Below are 19,802 nucleotides of genomic sequence, written 5' to 3'. Positions count from 1 at the left end.
GAATACCCTGTTAGTGTCGACAGGATCAGTCGAGCTCTCGATTCACATCCAGCATAGATGTTGTACTTTCTTACAGGCTTCCTAAGGTGTCTATCAAATCATGTGTCTATCAAATGCAATGCGTATCCACATTTCTTCATTACGCTCCACAGTTTTTCTCTGCTAACATTGCAAAAGACCTTTTCTATATCAACAAATTCTAAGAGGGTCTCTCGATTAAAAGCGTGTGTTTCAATAATCTGTTTCATTACTAGTACTGCCTATGCTGTCAATTTCCTTCTATGGAAACCAATTTGTTCTTCACTTAAGAAACACCCTGACATTATTTTAATCTACTGTTCAGGACAAGAGCGTAAACCTTATGGGGTGCGTCTAGTAAGCTAATTCCTCCATAATTCTGTGAGTTAACTTCTGCCTCCGTTTTTAAACTTCTGTTCATGCAGCTCACGCCCGTTTCTTCAAGGTCATCGTACCGCCCGTCTCTATGCATAAATCATCCCTCATCATCATCATCATCAACACTGTCCTGCCAAAGGTAGTTCACCAGTCTGTCCGGTCTTCTGTCATGCTCTTCAGGTCTGCATAATTTCCTCTTCCCTTTATGTCTTCTATCATCTTGTATCTCCTTCTTCCTCTCAGTCTTTTCCCGCAAACCAATTGTTTCAAAGCATCTACTAGCAAGCACTCCCTTCTCAATGAATGTTATTCCAAATATTCCATTTCCCTGTATTGTATCAGCCCGTCTGCATGCCAAAGGGATTTGAAATGTTCTACCAGTCAAAGTTATTTATTAAGTTGTTTCTCTGTGTGCTTTGTCAAGTATTTTCACTCTTTTAAGGGTTAGTGTTTGCCTTACAGTGAATTTTTCTTCATTTATACTTAGAAACTGTTCCCATGTTTCATGGTGTGCTTTTTCTACCTCCTCTTAGCTGTGTTTCTCTTCTATTTGTAAAGGTTATGATGTACTTCTCTCGGAATCGTAAGATAATCGAGGTAAGCTTCATGTTGAAACCTTATGCTCGCCTCAAGTCCGGTGTCCCAATTTTGAGGTTTAGTTTTCGTCATATTCATCTTGCCAATTACTTCGTCAGCAGAATCTTAGTATTCTTCTTGTATTGTTCCATTCCTGATCAACATGTTCTACTGCTTTAGTCTGCTACAGACACTTGTTTACTCGTCTTTGACACAGATATCTGACACAGTCGCCGTTAAGCAAATATATTTATGAGCTTCCAAGTTTATTCTTTCTTTGTATTGCTTCCTATTCTTCTTTCCTCTGATTCTGTCGCTAAAAAAGCTGTATTATTAATTTTATTTTCGCAATATAAGTATTGATCTTTCACAGGCTCTCTGATGGAGCTGATTCGCTCTGAGGTAGCGTCAGAGCTTTAAAACATCGTGAAACAACACTGCGATCCCTAACAATTACTTCATCCTTTCATTCATAGCAGTACTGTCTGTTCCAAAGTTTCTCGACAAAATTTTGTAGCACTTTTTCTAATCCTGTGACTTAAAAGGGTATCCACTTTCAGCGTTCTTAAGATTCTTTTTATTACTTTTGCCCCCTATGCGTTCTGTCGAATTGAGAGTGTTGTCCGGGTACTTTCAGGGAGAATATATCTTCTGACTCAGTCACAGGCACCGTTCTGAGTGAGTCGGATTGGTTGGTGGGGGGGGTTGGGGGGTAGGGGGGGGGGAATGGAGGTGTGCTGGCCCCTTTCGGTCTCCAGACCTGCCTGTTTCTGTCATGGTTGACTCCCTTAACCGGACTGCCCCAATATTAAGGTGCCAGGGACTTGCTGTTCTCCGCCGTCCATTTGGCACAACATATTAGGTGCGTGTTGCCTGGGGGTCACGCGGCATCGGCCTTTCTGTATGGAGGCGACAGTTCGATTTTCTGGAAGAGCTGCCAAGAGATAGTATTGGTGTTTCCGGCAATTTTAACACTCTGTCTTCAGCCCCTTCCATGTTACTTCCGGTTTATACTGTGGACCCTTACGCGTACTCTCTGTGATGATAGAGCTTCGTTCCGTTTTGTCTCGTTGTCATTAAATACTTCGAAATCGCCTTCTGTGTCGTATTCCTCTCTTTCTCAATAATCCTCTCGAGATCGGCTTCGTTATGACAATCTGCATCCACTTCACCTACAGATCATTTTCAAAAACCATATTTTTGATTTCTTCTACGTGCTTTCGGTCGAGAAGATTAACGTGTTGCTGAAGACTGTCATGCTAAAGTACATCCCACCTAACACAATGAACGTCCTGTAAAATTATGTAATCAATCGTGGTGCATCAGTGTCACACTTGATATTCAGGGAGACGCAATACACAATTAGGTGATACAAAATAATGCATTTATCATGCTAAAGAAGCTCTGTAGTACTTCAGAACCTGTGTTTATGTCCAAATAAGTGACTGTTGAAACGAATCACAAACAGGGGCAATATGTCAAACTGAGCAATCAGCACATATCATGATAGCAGAACAGTCGCTCCGATAACGGAAACCGTTCGTAAAAGAGAGGCTAGTTTCGAGGAGGCATCATTGGTGTTGACTGTTGACAAATAACTGGCAAAAGATTTCAAAGTGTATCAGTTTGATGAGCCTTTGCAGCCGGTAGATTAACTGCAATAACACAATTTATATTTTTATTACTATTAAATTGAAGGGCAGCAGGATGGCTGCCGCCAGTTCGCTTACGGGGGAAAATAAATGAACAATAAAGCAGGAAAGGCTTCCTTTTAATGCACATAGGAGGCTGAGTTTTGAGAACTTTGTTTGTCGTACTAACACCACTCGATTCCAGCATTGCACGTCTGTTTAATTTCTTTTCTGCCCATCCAGTCGTCTTCAACTTCCCCGAACATAAGTACTAATCAACTTCTTCCAGGACGTTGTTATTAATTTGTCCTAATTGTCTTCGAGGTTTTGGATATGAAATTTTTTGTTTGATATAAATGATTTTATCTCATGTAAGCTTTCTCTAGTAAGTTCTTCTTTTCATTGTGTGAGATTATATACACAATAGATTAATAGAATAGTATCATTTGCAAAATGATATAGTATCGGTTTATCCCAGTAAGAAAGGTTTTCCTAGTAAACCCTCTCTTGTACAGCTGAGGTTCATTTTGCTGGTATGTCACCTCTTTGGCCGTTTATCTTTACATTCTAAATTTGCCTCTGTGCCTATATAGTCTAATGGAAAAGCAGCAGTCATTATAATTCTTCAGCGTACTTAAGTAGTTTGATTTAATGTCTCTTCCCCATAGAATGCCCTTTAGTACTAATGAAAAGTGAAAAAGGAACAACTAACTCTTACTGACGAAATAGCTAAGGTTTTATGTTGACAGGCAGCTGAATTTCCTTCCTGTGTAGTTCGTATTTATTGAGATTCTCTCTTGTTTATAACAATGTTAAAAGGACTCCGGGTAGCCGCGCGGTTTAGGGCGTCTTGTCACGGTCCGCGCGGCTCCCCCCGTCGGAGGTTCGAGTCCTCCCTCGGGCGTGGATGTGTGTGTTGTCCTTAGCGTAATTTAGTTTAAGTTATAATAAGTAATGTGTAAGCTTTGGGATCGATGACCTCAGCAGTTTGCTCCCATGAAACCTTACCACAAATTAACAAAAAAATAAAATAAAAGGCGAATGCGGGTTGATAACTACGACATGACTAAGGCGCTTGGGGCTACTTGATACGAAGCCACATTAAGCTAATTATACGGGTGAAGATTGCAAGTGATGAACGTTAGAGGTATGTTCATTATAGGTACTACATTCATTAAGGTATTATTGTAATGTAAAACAACTTTGTAGCTACTGCTCCTAGAAAAATATTAAATATAAGAAATGCATACAATTCAGTGTCTGTCATTTTCTTTCACCGAAGATTCAGTTCCACCATTTGGCTTCACTAATCACAATTCACGTTACTCTTAGCGTAATCTAAGATACTGCCATCAATTATTCAGGATCATCAACCTGCTCTGTGGCTTCATACTGAGTCAGGAACAAAAAATACCCACAATTCACCACAGATATATAAGGCAGCAAGCCTATGACGTCAGACAGTTTCTTATGCTGTATGAACAATGGACGACGATAATTTGCTGTTCAGGTCGTAATCTATGACGTCAGTGTAGGGCGGCTATGCTTCTTGACATTAATTTCGCGGAGTTGTCTGTGAACAGCGTGCTTCAGGAAAATTGAGTCAAGATTTGAGGCCAAGAATTTGAGCACTGTAGCTTCAGAAAAGTTAGTAGGATGTCCATCCGTTGCTCTGTATTGTTGTGTTAGAAGTTAAATCTCCCTCCTTACACACGAAAAAATGCAATACTTATAAATATCATGAACTTCTGGAACATTGAGAGACACAGAAATTTAGCAGTTATATAGTGGCAAGCCTCAATAACCCCTATAGGAGGCTCCTAGTGATGCCCATTACAAGTGTAATAATAGCTGATCAACTTCCTCTGTTGTTCTTGCAAGATGCCATCTTGCTGTGGCTATTCATGCCAAACCAAAAAATTGAGTACTCTAGCTTGGCGCAATGTGTAACAACAGAGTGTGTACTACTGTACAATTTTTTTGTATCTTCAAATACTATTCCACCAGTGGTTTGCCATCCTCCATGACATACAAAAAATGTACAAATTTAAATTGCTTTATGTGGGCCTTACTATTATCTGCCCCCAAGCACTTCAGTTTAATGTAGTATTTTCAGACATAGGCAAGTGGCACCATTAAATTTTTACCAATAGATATCAGTACGCTACACAATACCACAATACGGCAGACAGAAACAAAAGTAACTTCGGGGCAGCCCAACTAAATGCTCCAGGGTACGTAGTGTTGTGAATATACACTAACAATTTACCAAACAGCAGAAGCAGCGGCTGTATCAGGTCGTTCACTGACGATGCTGTCCTCTACAGGAAAGTTCGTCGCTGGATGATCGTAAGCAAATGTGGGAAACCTAGACAAAATATCCGCTTGGTGTAACGAATGTTAGCTCTTTTTAAATATGGGTAAATGTAACATAACGCCAGTAGCATAGTGGAAAAGTAAACCTTAGCATCCGATTAGGACATTAATGGCCAACAACTGAAGAATGTTGCTTCGTAAAGTGATTTGGGAGCAATACTAATAAGTGACAGAAAAGGGAGTAACATTTAAGTTAAGCAGTTAGAAAAGCATGTAGGTTTACTGGAAGGGTTCTCGGAAAATACAGTGCCTGCAAGAGAAATATCGAGTGCTGCTTCAGCGTTTGGCAAGCGTATCAAATAGGTACGATAACAGACAGTGAATAAATTCAGAGGCGTGCTGCTAGAACTGCAGAAGACAAGTACAGCCATTACGAAAATGGGACAGAAGTACTTGGGGAACACAACTGGGATCCCAGAAGGAAGACGACGTAGTCATACAATACATTCATTTGTGCTATTTGTGCTTATACCTCTTTTTTAGTTATAAGTAAATAAAGGTGGCGATGTTTCTAATCCTTCACTTACAATCTGTTTCATACCAGTTTACAATTACTGTAAGTTTTTTTCGTTATCTAAGATATACGTAGAAAGTTATTATCACCAAAACCACAATGAAACCAATGCGAGGGTCTCCAGTGAAAGCAATACCCTTTATCAGAATCTAACATTAGGAAAGATCTTCCGAAATAAAATTTCTAAAGACCAACTGATCTTGAATTAAGTTTCTCAGCACAAACACGAACGGCTGTCAATATATTTTGTCAACCAGTTGCGCTCTTTAATTATACAAGTTACATTGCCAGCGCCAGAGACTAAGCCACCTTAAGACGAGGCTTCACCCCATAACTTTACTTTTCTTCTACTTTTTCAGTTTCTATCGTACTTTAAAATCATAACTATCTCGTAAATATGTAGCAATAACAAAGCTTCGAAGTCTACAACTTCATTAGTTTCTGAATTTTGAAATTTTATATCATTTACTATAGTGCTGGTTTCAGAATTAGCTTTTCGTAGAAAGGCCACGCTTTTCACATTCCAGATATTTTAGATACTGTTAAACAATACCACGAATTCGTATTACGTGAAATGTTATTAATTTACTTTTGGTATTTTTTTAAAATTTCAGACTTAGATTTTCTTTAATTATCGGTACATAAATGTGATAATAAAAAATGTTGCAAACTACATTTTCAGTAATATAAACGCACAAAAGTATTCAAATACCCAAGACTACTTCTTGCAAAAATTTTATTGGGGTTGATTAATATTTAGGATAAGAAAGTTGGCACTGAACTTAAAAAAACGTTATGGAAAAACTGCTTTTTAAATTTTATCCAAAACGAATGCTAAGACACATATCCCATAAAATTCACCAGTACCTTACGTTTTCCTTTACTGATCATGTAACGCTTTTTGTTGTTGATGTTTCACGAACAGGGTAGCCTTTTTCTTGAACGTTTCCACCTTCAGGCAGCATCTCTTTTAGTTGCTTGATCGCCCGTTGATCCCTAGCTAAGCAGATCTTTTCTGGGCGATTCATAAAAGACAACTACTTTCTTCAGTCTTCAAACATCTCATATTGAACGGAGAAACAGGTTCTGCTAGACCCAAAAGTATGTATTTTTTCTTTTCTTTTTTTTTCTTTGGGACAGTTGGACAAAGTGATACTGTGCAAATTTTGGTCTTGCCGGAAGTGCATCAGACGCTAGTCTGTAATAGACAGGTACTGTCTTGATCACATTGGCAGGCGTCAGTGTGCCTTGGCAACTCGAACAATCCATATTTCAAATATTTCTTAGACATACTTTTAATTCGAACACAGTCGTATCGTTTTGGAATCTAAATGTAAACTCTCCAAAGATATGAAACAGCAATCAAATTTTTTTTGAAGGGTGTAGTGTTCCCTTAATCTTTGTCGCCGCCGCTAGAGTCTGATGATCCTCTAGTGAAACTGAAGAACGAAACCCATCAATAAAGCTTACTGACTACGACTTGTGACTCTCACGAAAAAATTTTAGTAGTCCCTGTTTCCCCTGCAGGCAATACCTGCTCTAGCCAAAATGATCGTCATCTAATATATCCTAAATTGTCTTTTCCATTCTCCTCTATGTTATTCTTGTCAGCAACTTGGATGTATGTGATATTATGTTGACAGTTTCCACACTTATCAGCTTTTGATATTTTCGGGAATATATAGACTATATCTCATCCACAAATGCCTAGGTATGTTTGCATAATACACTACTGGCCATTAAAATTGCTACACCACGACGATGACGTACCACAGACGCGAAATTTAACCGACAGGAAGAATATACTGTGATATGGAAATCAGAGCATTCAGAGCATTCACACAAGGTGGGCGCCGGTGGAGACACCTACAACGTGCTGACATGAGGAAAGTTTCCAACCAATTTCTCATACACAAACAGCAGTTGATCGACGTTGCCTGGTGAAACGTTGTTGTGATGCCTCGTGTAAGCATGAGAAATACGTACCATCACGTTTCTGACTTTGATAAAGGTCGGATTGTAGCCTATCGCGTTTGTGGTTTATCATATTGCGACATTGCTGCTCCCGTTGGTCGAGATACAATGACTCTTAGCAGAATATGGAATCGCCGGGTTCAGGAGGGTAATACGGAACGCCGTGCCGTATCCCAACGGCCTCGTATCACTAGCAGTCGAGATGACAGGCATCTTATCTGCTTGGCTGTAACTGATCGTGCAGCAACGTCTCGATCCCTGAGTCAAGAGATGGGGACGTTTGGAAGACAACAACCATCTGCACGAACAATTCGACGACGTTTGCAGCAGCATGGACTATCAGCTGGGAGACGATGGCTGCGGTTACCCTTGACGCTGCATCGCAGACAGGAGCACCTGCGATGGTGCACTCAGCGACTAACCTGGGTGCACGAATGGCAAAAGTCACTTTTTTCGGATGAATCCAGGTTCTGTTCACACCATCATGATGGTCGAATTCCTTTTTTTTTTTGGTGACATCATGGTGAACGCACATTGGAAGCGTGTATTCGTCATCGCCATACTGGCGTATCAGCCGGCATGATGGTGTGAGGCGACATTCGTTACACGTCTCGCTCACCTCTTGACTCATTGATGGCACTTTGAACAGTGGACTTTACATTTCAGTTGTGTTACGACCCGTGGCTCTACCCTTCATTCGATCCCTGCGAAACCCTACATTTCAGCAGGATAATGCACGACCGCATGTTGCATGTCCTGTACGGGCCTTTCTGGATACAGAAAATGTTCGACTGCAGTCTTGGCCAGCACATTCTCCAGATCTCTCACCAACTGAAAACGTGTGGTCAATGGTGGCCGAGCAACTACCTGGTCACAATACGCCAGTCACTACACTTGAAGAACTGTGGTATCGTGTTGAAGCTGCATGGGCAGCTGTACCTGCACACGCCATCCAAGCTCTGTTTGACTCAATGTCCAGGCGTATCATGGCCTTTATGACGGCCACAGGTCGTTGTTCTGGGTAGTGATTTCTCAGGATCTATGCACCAAAATGGCGCGAAAGTGTAATCACATGTCAGTTCTAGTATAATATATTTGTCCAATGAATACCCCTTAACTGTCTGCATTTTTTCTTGGTGTAGCAATTTTAATGGCCAGTAGTGTAGTAGATTTTGCGCTATATGAGGTTTAAAGTACAGAAAGCATTTAATTAAAAACAAGGAACAAACGGCAGCAATAACTTGTAATCGCAGTAAGGTAATTACTTAGTAATAAGACGGTGCACTGTGCGCATTTGTAATCTGCTTTGAAGGCAAGTCTTTAATGAGCTGTGCAGGTGGAAGGTGCCACGTTTCAGGCCCTCAGCTGAGACGTGGCGACCCTCCAGGAGAGTCTAGGCAGCTGCCGGCGGACAGGTGGAGGCGACGCGCCCGCAGCGCCCGTCGATCGGCGACTTCTGCTCGCAGGCTGCACTGTGGCTATGTCCTGTCCTCCCCCTCCTCCCTCCCACCACTCCGCCGCCGCCGCATCGCTCCGTGCGGCGCTTTTACAGCGCGCGCCCACCTTTTCTCTTTTTCTCCCTCCGTTATCCGTCGGACATTGTGAAAGAGGTTTCGGTGATTTCGCGGGCCATTGAACGCGCCTCGCTTCGTGACAGGGAAGAGCGGTGCGGTCGCGACCGTCTGGAAGCCGGCTCGGGGCGCGGGCCTTCTGGAAACCGCGCATCACGTAAAATGAAAATCATTTCCCTCGGAATTTGCCGAAGCGGTGTGGAGCCGTCTGAGGAGAAACCACCACCCGTCTCACCGTCTTTTGAAGCCTCCAACCACTGTGACAACACAGCCGCCCTCATTTCCTCGCTTCCATATTTCTCTGCACTTGTCGAGCTCTTTATTGCTCGACACATATCGGAATACATTTCGGTATGAAACGAAAAGCGCTGTAGACGGGGACACCTCCGGATGTATGGCGACACCATAGGGTTCGCACAAAGTGACGCCTGAAACAATTTAGTACGCTGTAGATGACATAAGATATTCACAGACCGTATGTTGCAGTCAGTGGATGCAGACGGATCGCTAGAATCAATCTTTCCGGCTGAACCGGTAGATTCCGTCTTCCTTGACTTCCGGAGGAGTTTCGAAACTGTACCAGCCCGAATAGGAAAGGATAGTATTTTGATCTTCAACCGTGTGATATGTTTAGTGCTTCTAAATATGTTTACAGAACTTGAAGTTAGGGGAGACTTTAATCTGCTGCTAGAGGATGGGTTCTACTGGGTTTTAGCACTTGAAAGGGTCTGGCGATTTCAGATCCTTTGCAGAAACGAGGAGCAATTGGACAAGCCTTTTACAGGAGTAGAGAACTGTGTAACGATTTAATCTCAATGTCATTATAGTAATTTCAACCTCTTATGGGCAACTTTTTAAGTGGGTAGTATTTCGGGGTGTCAGTTTGCATGCTTGGATTCGTACAGAATATCTAGAGTGTCAGTAAGATGGACGGGCTAGTTACACATAATGATATGCGGCTTTACGAGGAGAGCAGGACAAGAGATTTGATCAGTTAACTGAAGTACATGGATGGAGACAGGTGGATGGGGAGATCAGCTGCTTAGAGCATGTCTTACTGACAGACACAAGATGCTGGTTAACGACGGCAAAAGATTGACAGTGTCCCATTAAAAGTACTATGAAGTGGATATCTGTGACCGCAAGTCTACATGCTTGCAGCTGTACTTGATTAAAAGCGTTTTCGTAGAGGAACATTGTTCATTCGGTTGTGAAAAAAGGAGGTTATGAAGTCGAGAAACTTACAGTTTTGGAAATACTTTTGACGGAAAGCACTCAGGGTGTAAGGAAGAGGTAGGTACTGCACATGGTTATTATACACTCCTGGAAATTGAAATAAGAACACCGTGAATCCATTGTCCCAGGAAGGGGAAACTTTATTGACACATTCCTGGGGTCACATACATCACATGATCACACTGACAGAACCACAGGCACATAGACACAGGCAACAGAACATGCACAATGTCGGCACTAGTACAGTGTATATCCACCTTTCGCAGCAATGCAGGCTGCTATTCTCCCATGGAGACGATCGTAGAGATGCTGGATGTAGTCCTGTGGAACGGCTTGCCATGCCATTTCCACCTGGCGCCTCAGTTGGACCAGCGTTCGTGCTGGACATGCAGACCGCGTGAGACGACACTTCATCCAGTCCCAAACATGCTCAATGGGGGACAGATCCGGAGATCTTGCTGGCCAGGGTAGTTGACTTACACCTTCTAGAGCACGTTGGGTGGCACGGGATACATGCGGACGTGCATTGTCCTGTTGGAACAGCAAGTTCCCTTGCCGGTCTAGGAATGGTAGAACGATGGGTTCGATGACGGTTTGGATGTACCGTGCACTATTCAGTGTCCCCTCGACGATCACCAGTGGTGTACGGCCAGTGTAGGAGATCGCTCCCCACACCATGATGCCAGGTGTTGGCCCTGTGTGACTCGGTCGTATGCAGTCCTGATTGTGGCGCTCACCTGCACGGCGCCAAACACGCATACGACCATCATTGGCACCAAGGCAGAAGCGACTCTCATCGCTGAAGACGACACGTCTCCATTCGTCCCTCCATTCACGCCTGTTGCGACACCACTGGAGGCGGGCTGCACGATGTTGGGGCGTGAGCGGAAGACGGCCTAACGGTGTGCGGGACCGTAGCCCAGCTTCATGGAGACGGTTGTGAATGGTCCTCACCGATACCCCAGGAGCAACAGTGTCCCTAATTTGCTGGGAAGTGGCGGTGCGGTCCCCTACGGCACTGCGTAGGATCCTACGGTCTTGGCGTGCATCCGTGCGTCGCTGCGGTCCGGTCCCAGGTCGACGGGCACGTCCACCTTCCGCCGACCACTGGCGACAACATCGATGTACTGTGGAGACCTCACGCCCCACGTGTTGAGCAATTCGGCGGTACGTCCACCCGGCCTCCCGCATGCCCACTATACGCCCTCGCTCAAAGTCCGTCAACTGCACATACGGTTCACGTCCACGCTGTCGCGGCATGCTACCAGTGTTAAAGACTGCGATGGAGCTCCGTATGCCACGGCAAACTGGCTGACACTGACGGCGGCGGTGCACAAATGCTGCGCAGCTAGCGCCATTCGACGGCCAACACCGCGGTTCCTGGTGTGTCCGCTGTGCCGTACGTGTGGTCATTGCTTGTACAGCCCTCTCGCAGTGTCCGGAGCAAGTATGGTGGGTCTGACACACCGGTGTCAATGTGTTCTTTTTTCCATTTCCAGGATTGTAGAAGCACTGAGCTGCAACGAATTCAAATACCTTGCAGATGACGGAAATAGGGTATGTTGGGTTTAAGGATTAGTTGATTTCTGAAGACATTCCACGGCTCGGGATAAAAGCATGCCAGTAGAAAAATATTGAAAAGCCTGGCTATAGCTTTTCGAAAGAACAAAGGATTGATCAGAGTGGTGATAGGTAATGCCCTGACAACCAGGTTCTCTGTTGTACTGTTGCTTGAAAGATTCGTAAATGAAACAAAAATTAATGTCGCATTTATTTTTTTATTGATATGTTATTAGCTGTGAGGCAAAAATTTATGTCGCATTAATTATTTTATTGATATGTTATCAGCTGCGAGGCAAAAGATAATGAGTGGACGTTACGCAGCAGAGGAAAATGTGGAGACTCATTTGTGCTGTTGATGCTGTGGATAGCTCTGCAGCATTTTCTTAAGGTAATGCGGTGAGGTGTTGAGTTTTGAACGTGCCTATTCCTCAATACTACTGTTTCTCTGCCTGGGAAGTTTTGTATGGGTTGTTGTAAATGACGGTCTGAGAGTGTCATTGTTATTGCTATGTAGGAAGGAGTGGTTCAGTTGAAGGAATTCTCTCAGGAAGAGAGGAGAATGTGAGGGAGAGTGAGGTGTGAGAGATAAATATGGTGTATATGACTTGAGATAATATATATTGATGAAAGGATGTGATAATGGCTTTGTCATTAGAGATTTGAAGAGTAATTGGAATATTGGCAGACATTGTAACGGATGTGAGAGTTATAGTTTATGAAATTTGTGGTGGGAAGGGGCTGGGTGCTAAAGAGCAAGTTACGTCTGCTGCATGGGTCATGATGTATTGTGATGAGGACAGGGAGGTTACCACTTGTAGATGGATTGAGGACACGCGCAGTGATGCACACAGGTGCGTTAGGTGGGGAAAATATCGTGTGTAGTCGTTATGTGCGTTTGGGATGGGAATATGGTCACACTGTAGCGTGCTGGTATATAAAGAAACGTAGAAACACACTAACAAACGCCTAGGCAGAGTTCTAGCAGCATACTCTTTCTTCCACCTCTGAACCCCTACAGCTGTCAAGTCAACCAGGCAGCAAGTGAGCAAGGTTATGTGCAGTGTTCAACAAGAAAGGTTATATGTAGTGAAAAGCAAAATTATGACGTATTGTCTTTGGATACATGTACAGTTTGCATCTAGTGCCAACAGAATGTCAATGAATACATGAAGCGAACAGAAAAGGAAAGGAAATGATAATTTAAAACCCTGTTGTTATTGTTGTTGTCTTCAGTCCAAAGTCTGGTTTGATTCAGCTCTCCATGTTACTCTATCTCCATCTCCTAATAACAATTTCAATCTATATTCTTCCGAGTCTGCTTACTGTACTCATTTACTGGTGTCCATGTCTCTACGATTTTTACCTCTCCCGCTCACCCGCCTCCCTCCCCCGCAGTACTCTATTTGTGACCCCTTGATGTTTCAGAATGCGTTCTATTTACCGTTACGTTCCTTTATTCAAGCTGAACTACACATTTCTTGTCTCCCCATATCTATTCAGAACTTCCTCATTAGTTACGTGATCTACCAATCTATCCCTCATCAGTCCTCTGTAGTAATTTTTTACAACATTTTTCGTGGAGGATATGTGTTTTTTACTACTTTAAAATGAGCATAAACAGTATCGACTGCAACACAAAAATAAAGGTTCCTTGTGGTCGGGACTGTTTACGCTCATTTTAAAATTCTCTGTAGCACAACACTTCAAAGGCTTCTATTCTCTTTTTGTCTGAACTGCTTATGTTCCATGTTTCACTTCCATTCATGGCTACACTACAGAAAAATGCTTTCAGTAAACACTACACTTAATCCCATATTTAATGTTAACAAATTTCTCTTCTTGAGAAACGCTTTTCTTACCATTGTCAGTCTACATTTAATGTCCTATCTACTTCGGCCTTGCCGCATTAGCCACACCGGTTCCCGTCATATCACCGATGCTATGCGCTGTCGGGTGTGGCTGGCACTTGGATGGGTAACCATCCGTGCCGCCGTGCACTGTTGCCATTTTTCCGGGTGCACTCAGCCTCGTGGTGCTAATTGTGGAGCTAATCGACTGAATAGTAGTGGCTTCCGTCAAAGAAAACCATCACAACGACCGGGAGAACGGTGTGCTGACCACACGCACCTCCAACCCACATCCTCAACTCAGGATGACACGGCGGTCGGTTGGTCCCGATGGCCATTTGTGGACTGAAGACGGAATGCTACTTTGAAAATCATTTGTTACTTCACTGTCCAAATAGCACAATTCATCTACTACCTTTAGTGTCTCATTTCCTAATCGAATTCCGTCAGCGTTAAGTGACTTAATTCGACTATATTCAATAACCCATGCCAGTTTCTTGTTGTTCTTCTTTTTATAATCTCCTTTCAAGACATCCTCCATTCCTTTAAACTGCTCTCTGTAGTCCTTTGCTTTCTGTGACAGAAATACGCTGTCATCGGCTAATCGTGAGAGTTTTTGTTTCTTGCCCATGAACCTTAATGCCTACTCCAACTTTTTTATTTATTTTTATTTTTTATTTTTTCGTTTAGTGGTTGCTCAATGTAGAGAGTGAATAACATCGGGGATAACGTACAAGCCCGTGTCACTCCCTTCTCAACCACTGCTCCCCTTTCAAGCCGCTCGATTCTTACGACTAACGCCTGGACTCTATACAAGTTGTAAATAGCGTTTCGTTCCCTGTATTTTACCCCTACAAAATCCTGTAGATGTAAACATTCATGGTTTGATAATTTGAAAGTGCGGCAAGGACATAACAGAATGTGTATAATTTAATAATTAACTTTAGTACAGGCCGCTGATTATGATGTATGAAGACGTAATACACTACTGGCCATTAAAATTGCTATACCACGAAGATGACGTGCTACAGACGCGAAATTTAACCGACAGGAGGAAGATACTGGGATATGCAAATGATTAGCTTTTCAGAGCATTCACACAAAGTTGGTGCCGGTGATGACACTTTCAACGAGCTGACACGAGGAAAGTTTCCAACCGATTTCTCATACACAAACAGCAATTGACCGACGTTGCCTGGTGAAACGTAGTTGAGAAGTCTCGTGTAAGTAGGAGAAATGCATACCATCAAGTTTCCGGCTTTGATAATGGTTGGATTGTAGCCTATCGCGATTGCGATTTATCGTATCGCGGCACTGTTGCTCCCGTTGGTCGAGATCCAATGACTCTTAGCAGAATATGGAATCGTTGCGTTCAGGAGGGTAATACGGAACGCCGTGCTGGATCCCAACGGCCTCGTATCGCTAGTAGTCGAGAGGACAGGCATCTTATCCGCATGGCTGTAACGGATCGTGCAGCCACGTCCCGATCCCTGAGTCAAAGGATGGGGACGTTTGCAAGACAACAACCATCTGTACGAACAGTTCGTCGACGTTTGCAGCAGCATGGACTATCAGCTCGGAGACCATGGCTGCGGTTACTCTTGACGCTACATCACAGACAGGAGCGCCTGCGATGGCGTACTCAACGACGAACCTGGGTGCACGAATGGCAAAACGGCATTTGTTCGGATGAATCCAGGTTCTGTTTACAGCATCATGATGGTCGCATCCGTGTTTGGCGACATCGCGGTGAACGCACATTGGAAGCGTGTATTCGTCATCGCCATACTGGGGTGTCACCCCGCGTGATGGTATGGGGTGCCATTGGTTACACGTCGCGGTCGCCTCTTGTTCGCATTGACGGCTCTTTGAACAGTGGACGTTACATTTCAGATGTGTTACGACCCGTGGCTCTACCCTCCATTCGATCTCTGCGAAACCGTACATTTCAGCAGGATAATGCACGACCGCATGTTGCAGGTCCTGTACGGGCCTTTCTGGATAGAGGAAATGTTCGACTGCTGCCCTGGCCAGCACATTCTCCAGATCTCTCACCAATTGAAAATGTCTGGTCAATGGTGGCCGAGCAACTGGCCTGTCACAATGCGCCAGTCACTTCTCTTGATGAACTGTGGTATCGTGTTGAAGCTGCATGGGCAGCTGTACCTGTACACGCCATCCAAGCTCTGTTTGACTCAATGCCCAGGCGTATCAAGGCCGTTATTACGGCAAGAGGTGGTAGTTCTGGGTACCGATTTCTCAGGATCTATGCACCCAGATTGCATGAAGATATAATGACATGTCGGTTCTAGCATAACATATTTGTCCAATGAATACCCGCTCATCATCTGCATTTCTTTTGGTGTAGCAATTTTAATGGCCAGTAGTGTAGATATCGGATTCAATAGAGAATGAGCATCCAGTAGCCAAAGATGGTTTTTTTCATAACTACGTGACACACGTCCTTTTACAATTTCAGCAGGGAAACGACTATGGATGTTAAGAGCTGCAGTAAAAATCTTGTTTGGTCAACGCCGGTGTAGAAGTCATAAGGTGCAGGTTTAGGGCGATTGTAGTGGACATAGGGAACTAAACTGGTTATTGTTCGATTTTCGAAGTTTCGCCGACCTTGTGCCAGTATCTATTTGGCAAGCTGATCCGGTTTCATTCGCTTAGAGCATTCCAAGAGAGCTACTCTGGTGTAAAACATCGCTGATGTTCTGTCTGAGCCAGTACGCACCTCAGTAAGAGATACTGCCGACAGCGTATGGAAAATACCGAGAGACAATTTAGTGATCAGTCACATTCTACAGATCGACATCTGCATATCTACATTTATACTCCACAAGCCACCCAACTGTGTGTGGCGGAGGGCACTTTGCGTGCCACTGTCTTTACCTCCCTTTCCTGTTCCAGTCGCGTATGGTTCTCGGAAAGAACGACTGCCGGAAAGCCTCCGTGTGTGCTCGAATCTCTCTAATTTTACATTCGTGATCTCAAAAAAATGGCTCTGACCAGTATGGGACTTAATTCTGAGGTCATCAGTCCCCTACAACATAGAACTATTTAAACCTAACTAACCTAAGGACATCACACACATCCATGCTCGAGGCAGGATTCGAACCTGCGACCGTAGCAGTTGCGCGTTTCCGTACTGAAGCGCCTAGAGCCGCTCGGCCACATCGGCTGGCTTCGTGATCTCCTCGGGAGGTATAAGTAGGGTGAAGCAATATATTCGATACCTCTTTCGAGTAACGCACCGTCTCGAAACCAGGACAGCAAGCTACACCGCGATGCAGAGCGCGTCTCTTGCACAGTCTGCCATTTGAGTTTGCTAAACATCTCCGTAACGCTATCACGCTTTCCAAATACCCCTCTGACGACACGCGCCGCTTTTCTTTGGATCTTCTCTATCTCCTCTGTCAACCCCACCTGTTGAGGATCCCACACTGATGAGCAATACTCAAATAGAGGTCGAACGAGTGTTTGTAAGCCACTTCCTTTGTTGATGGACTACATTTTCTATGGACTCTCCCAATGAATGTCAACCTTGATAATATTCTTCTCGGGTATGCAGCCGGATCATAACGTCTTCATGACACAATATTTCCGCGGTCCATCTGGCCGCCATCTTCAGGTGAGAGTGGTGGTGCACGAACTCGCCGGAACTGACTTCCTAGTGCAAGCTGCGGCCCCTATATAGGCCGCAGAAGACCCACAACGCGTGCGCGAGAAGGTGCCGTAACTGCCCTCTAGCCCAGTAAACATACCGCGCTGCCAGTGGTGGAAATAGGCGAAACAACGGTCTGTGTTTCGATCGTCGGAATAAAAGATTTTTTAATTTTTGACAGCGATATCTCGATTTCGCCTATTTCCACCACTGGCGGCGCGGTATGTTTACTGCGCTAGAGGGCAGTTACGGCACCTTCTCGCGCACGCGTTGTGGGTCTTCTGCGGCCTATATAGGGGCCGCAGCTTGCACTAGGAAGTCTCCTCCCCCGGGCCTCCCCTCCCCTGTCCCACTCCTCCTGCCCCCGCCTCCTCCGCCCTTGGCATCCATTTTCTCCCCTCTCCCCCACCTCACCCCTGCTCGCCTCTTGGCAGGTCCCCGGACTCGAACACGCTAAGTGGACATTCGCGCGCCGGAGATCACCGCCATCAGTGTTTCGTGTGTGCCGTCGTGTTTAGTGTTCAGTGTTCACCGTCACACTCCATCGTTCACCAGTGCCATCGTCGTCTTCAGTGTTTGTGCGTCGTCTCATCAGTTAGCAGTGTGGATTATCGACGAGTGTGAACGGCTCCGTGTTTGTCTCTATGTGTCTCCTGTTTTATTGCCCACCGTTCTGTAACTTATGTGTCTTCTCACTGTTTTTGCTCCTTGTATATTCTCTGGCTGAAGAGCAGCGTAGTGTGCTGCTGACAGCCTGCCTGTTGTACAGGTTTTAAAATAACAATAAAGTAAAAAAAAAAAAAACACTAGGAAGTCAGTTCCGGCGAGTTCGTGCACCAGCACTCTCACCTGAAGATGGCGGCCAGATGGACCGCGGAAATATTGTGTCATGAAGACGTTATGATCCGGCTGCATACCCGAGAAGAATATTATCAATTATTAAGCCTTCGTAGCCATTCTCAACCTTACCAACAATTAATTTTATATGATAATTCCACTTCAAATCGTTCTGTAGGCATACTCCTAGATATTTTACAGAAGTAACTGCTACCAGTGTTTGTCCGCTTCCTTGGGTCTCATAACATTCGGCTCCGTAACTCTAGTGGTCTCAGAGACGGCCAGATGATGGAAATGAAGCACGAGGCCGGTCCCACTCACCGTTGATGACGTGCACGTTGACGCTGGCGGCGCTGGCCAGCGTGGGCACGCACGTGTAGTTGCCCGAGTCTGAGGGCCTGGCGTCGGCGATGTAGAGGCGCGACGTGAGCGCGTCCGTCCAGTCGGTGTCGATGCGCAGGCGCGCGCCGGCCGCGGGCGCCGGCGCCGGCTGCAGGATGGCGGCGCCGCGGTACCAGAACACGGTGCCCAGGTCGTGCGGGCCCTGGCTAATGGAGCACACCACGCTCAGCGCGCTGCCCTTCTTCACGTACAGGTCGCTCGGGCCCGCGATGCGCGCCTTCGCCTCTGCAACAGGTGGCCGGCAGGTGTCAGCGTCAGGGATCATGACAATCAGTTAGGCACCCAAATGAAAAATATGATGTAGTAACACTAACATCTTACAGGGAATGTTCATAACGTAATGCAATTTGTAATGGTTCTTTATTTGCGAAACCAATACCACCCGCCAATCCTATTTTTCGATACCATAAATAAGGGCTTCCGAACGTGTGATCCGCGGACCCCTTACGGGTCCACCGGCTCTTTCTAGGGGGTCCGTGGCCACCCTTCACCAAATCGTGTAAAATTATGAGTAAAATTGTTGAATAAAAATGTGAAAATCAAATTCATCACTATTTCTTTTTTCGTGTGAAAAAAAAGGGGAATTTTACTTCAGGTCGTATTCCCAAGCAGCCTTTGCGGTTCCTAAGTGAGAACGCATACACAGATTAGTGCCAGAGAATGCGGCTTCTCTGATCGACTGTTTCGCAACAATACGGGGGTCGTTTGTGCGCCGGCTCACGGCGGTAGATGCGCTGAAACATTTTACGCATGCGCGGAGCGCGCTTTGTCGACCAGTCACAGCACTGGCTGGCACGTGTGCGGCCCCAGGCATCATTAAATGTCAAACTTTCTTTGTCAGTGCACTACCGATTTCATACGTCGATTTTTTACCTTCAAGTTGTCTTCATTCACCTCTAAACCTAAGGCTATTGATACTTCGGGGGGGGGGGGGGGGGGGAGGGGGGAGGGTGGTCATTGGGAACAGACTAGGGGTCCGCCATGGATTTTCGACTGAAGAAGGGCTCCACCAGCTGAAAATGTTGGGAAGCCCTGCCATAGATTAATGAATATTTTTCTACGTAATGTCTCATATTTTTCACTCTATTGAAAATTGGTTTAATTTTTATATGTATGTATGCCTATACTTTCAGATGTTGATATCTATATATCTAGTGTGAATATCTTTGTACTTATTGTTATCTTTGATGCTGACTTGCCTCTTTTGAC

The 19,802-nt window shown here is 44.7% G+C and overlaps 1 protein-coding gene across 1 annotated transcript in view; it reads right to left on the bottom strand.

The window, feature by feature from the left end:
• LOC124613061 overlaps window positions 1-19,802 on the bottom strand; it is a 614,428-nt gene that overhangs the window by 6,523 nt on the left and 588,103 nt on the right. The window contains exon 3 of the mRNA XM_047141643.1: window positions 18,513-18,818. Coding sequence (XP_046997599.1) covers window positions 18,513-18,818 — 306 coding nt within the window. The remainder of the gene's footprint in view (window positions 1-18,512; window positions 18,819-19,802) is intronic.

This window comes from Schistocerca americana, chromosome 4 (assembly GCF_021461395.2).
Source record: "Schistocerca americana isolate TAMUIC-IGC-003095 chromosome 4, iqSchAmer2.1, whole genome shotgun sequence".
In the NCBI taxonomy this organism is placed as follows: domain Eukaryota; kingdom Metazoa; phylum Arthropoda; class Insecta; order Orthoptera; family Acrididae; genus Schistocerca; species Schistocerca americana.
Note: the sequence above shows the minus strand (reverse complement) of the source record. Positions and strands in the feature narration are given on the sequence as shown.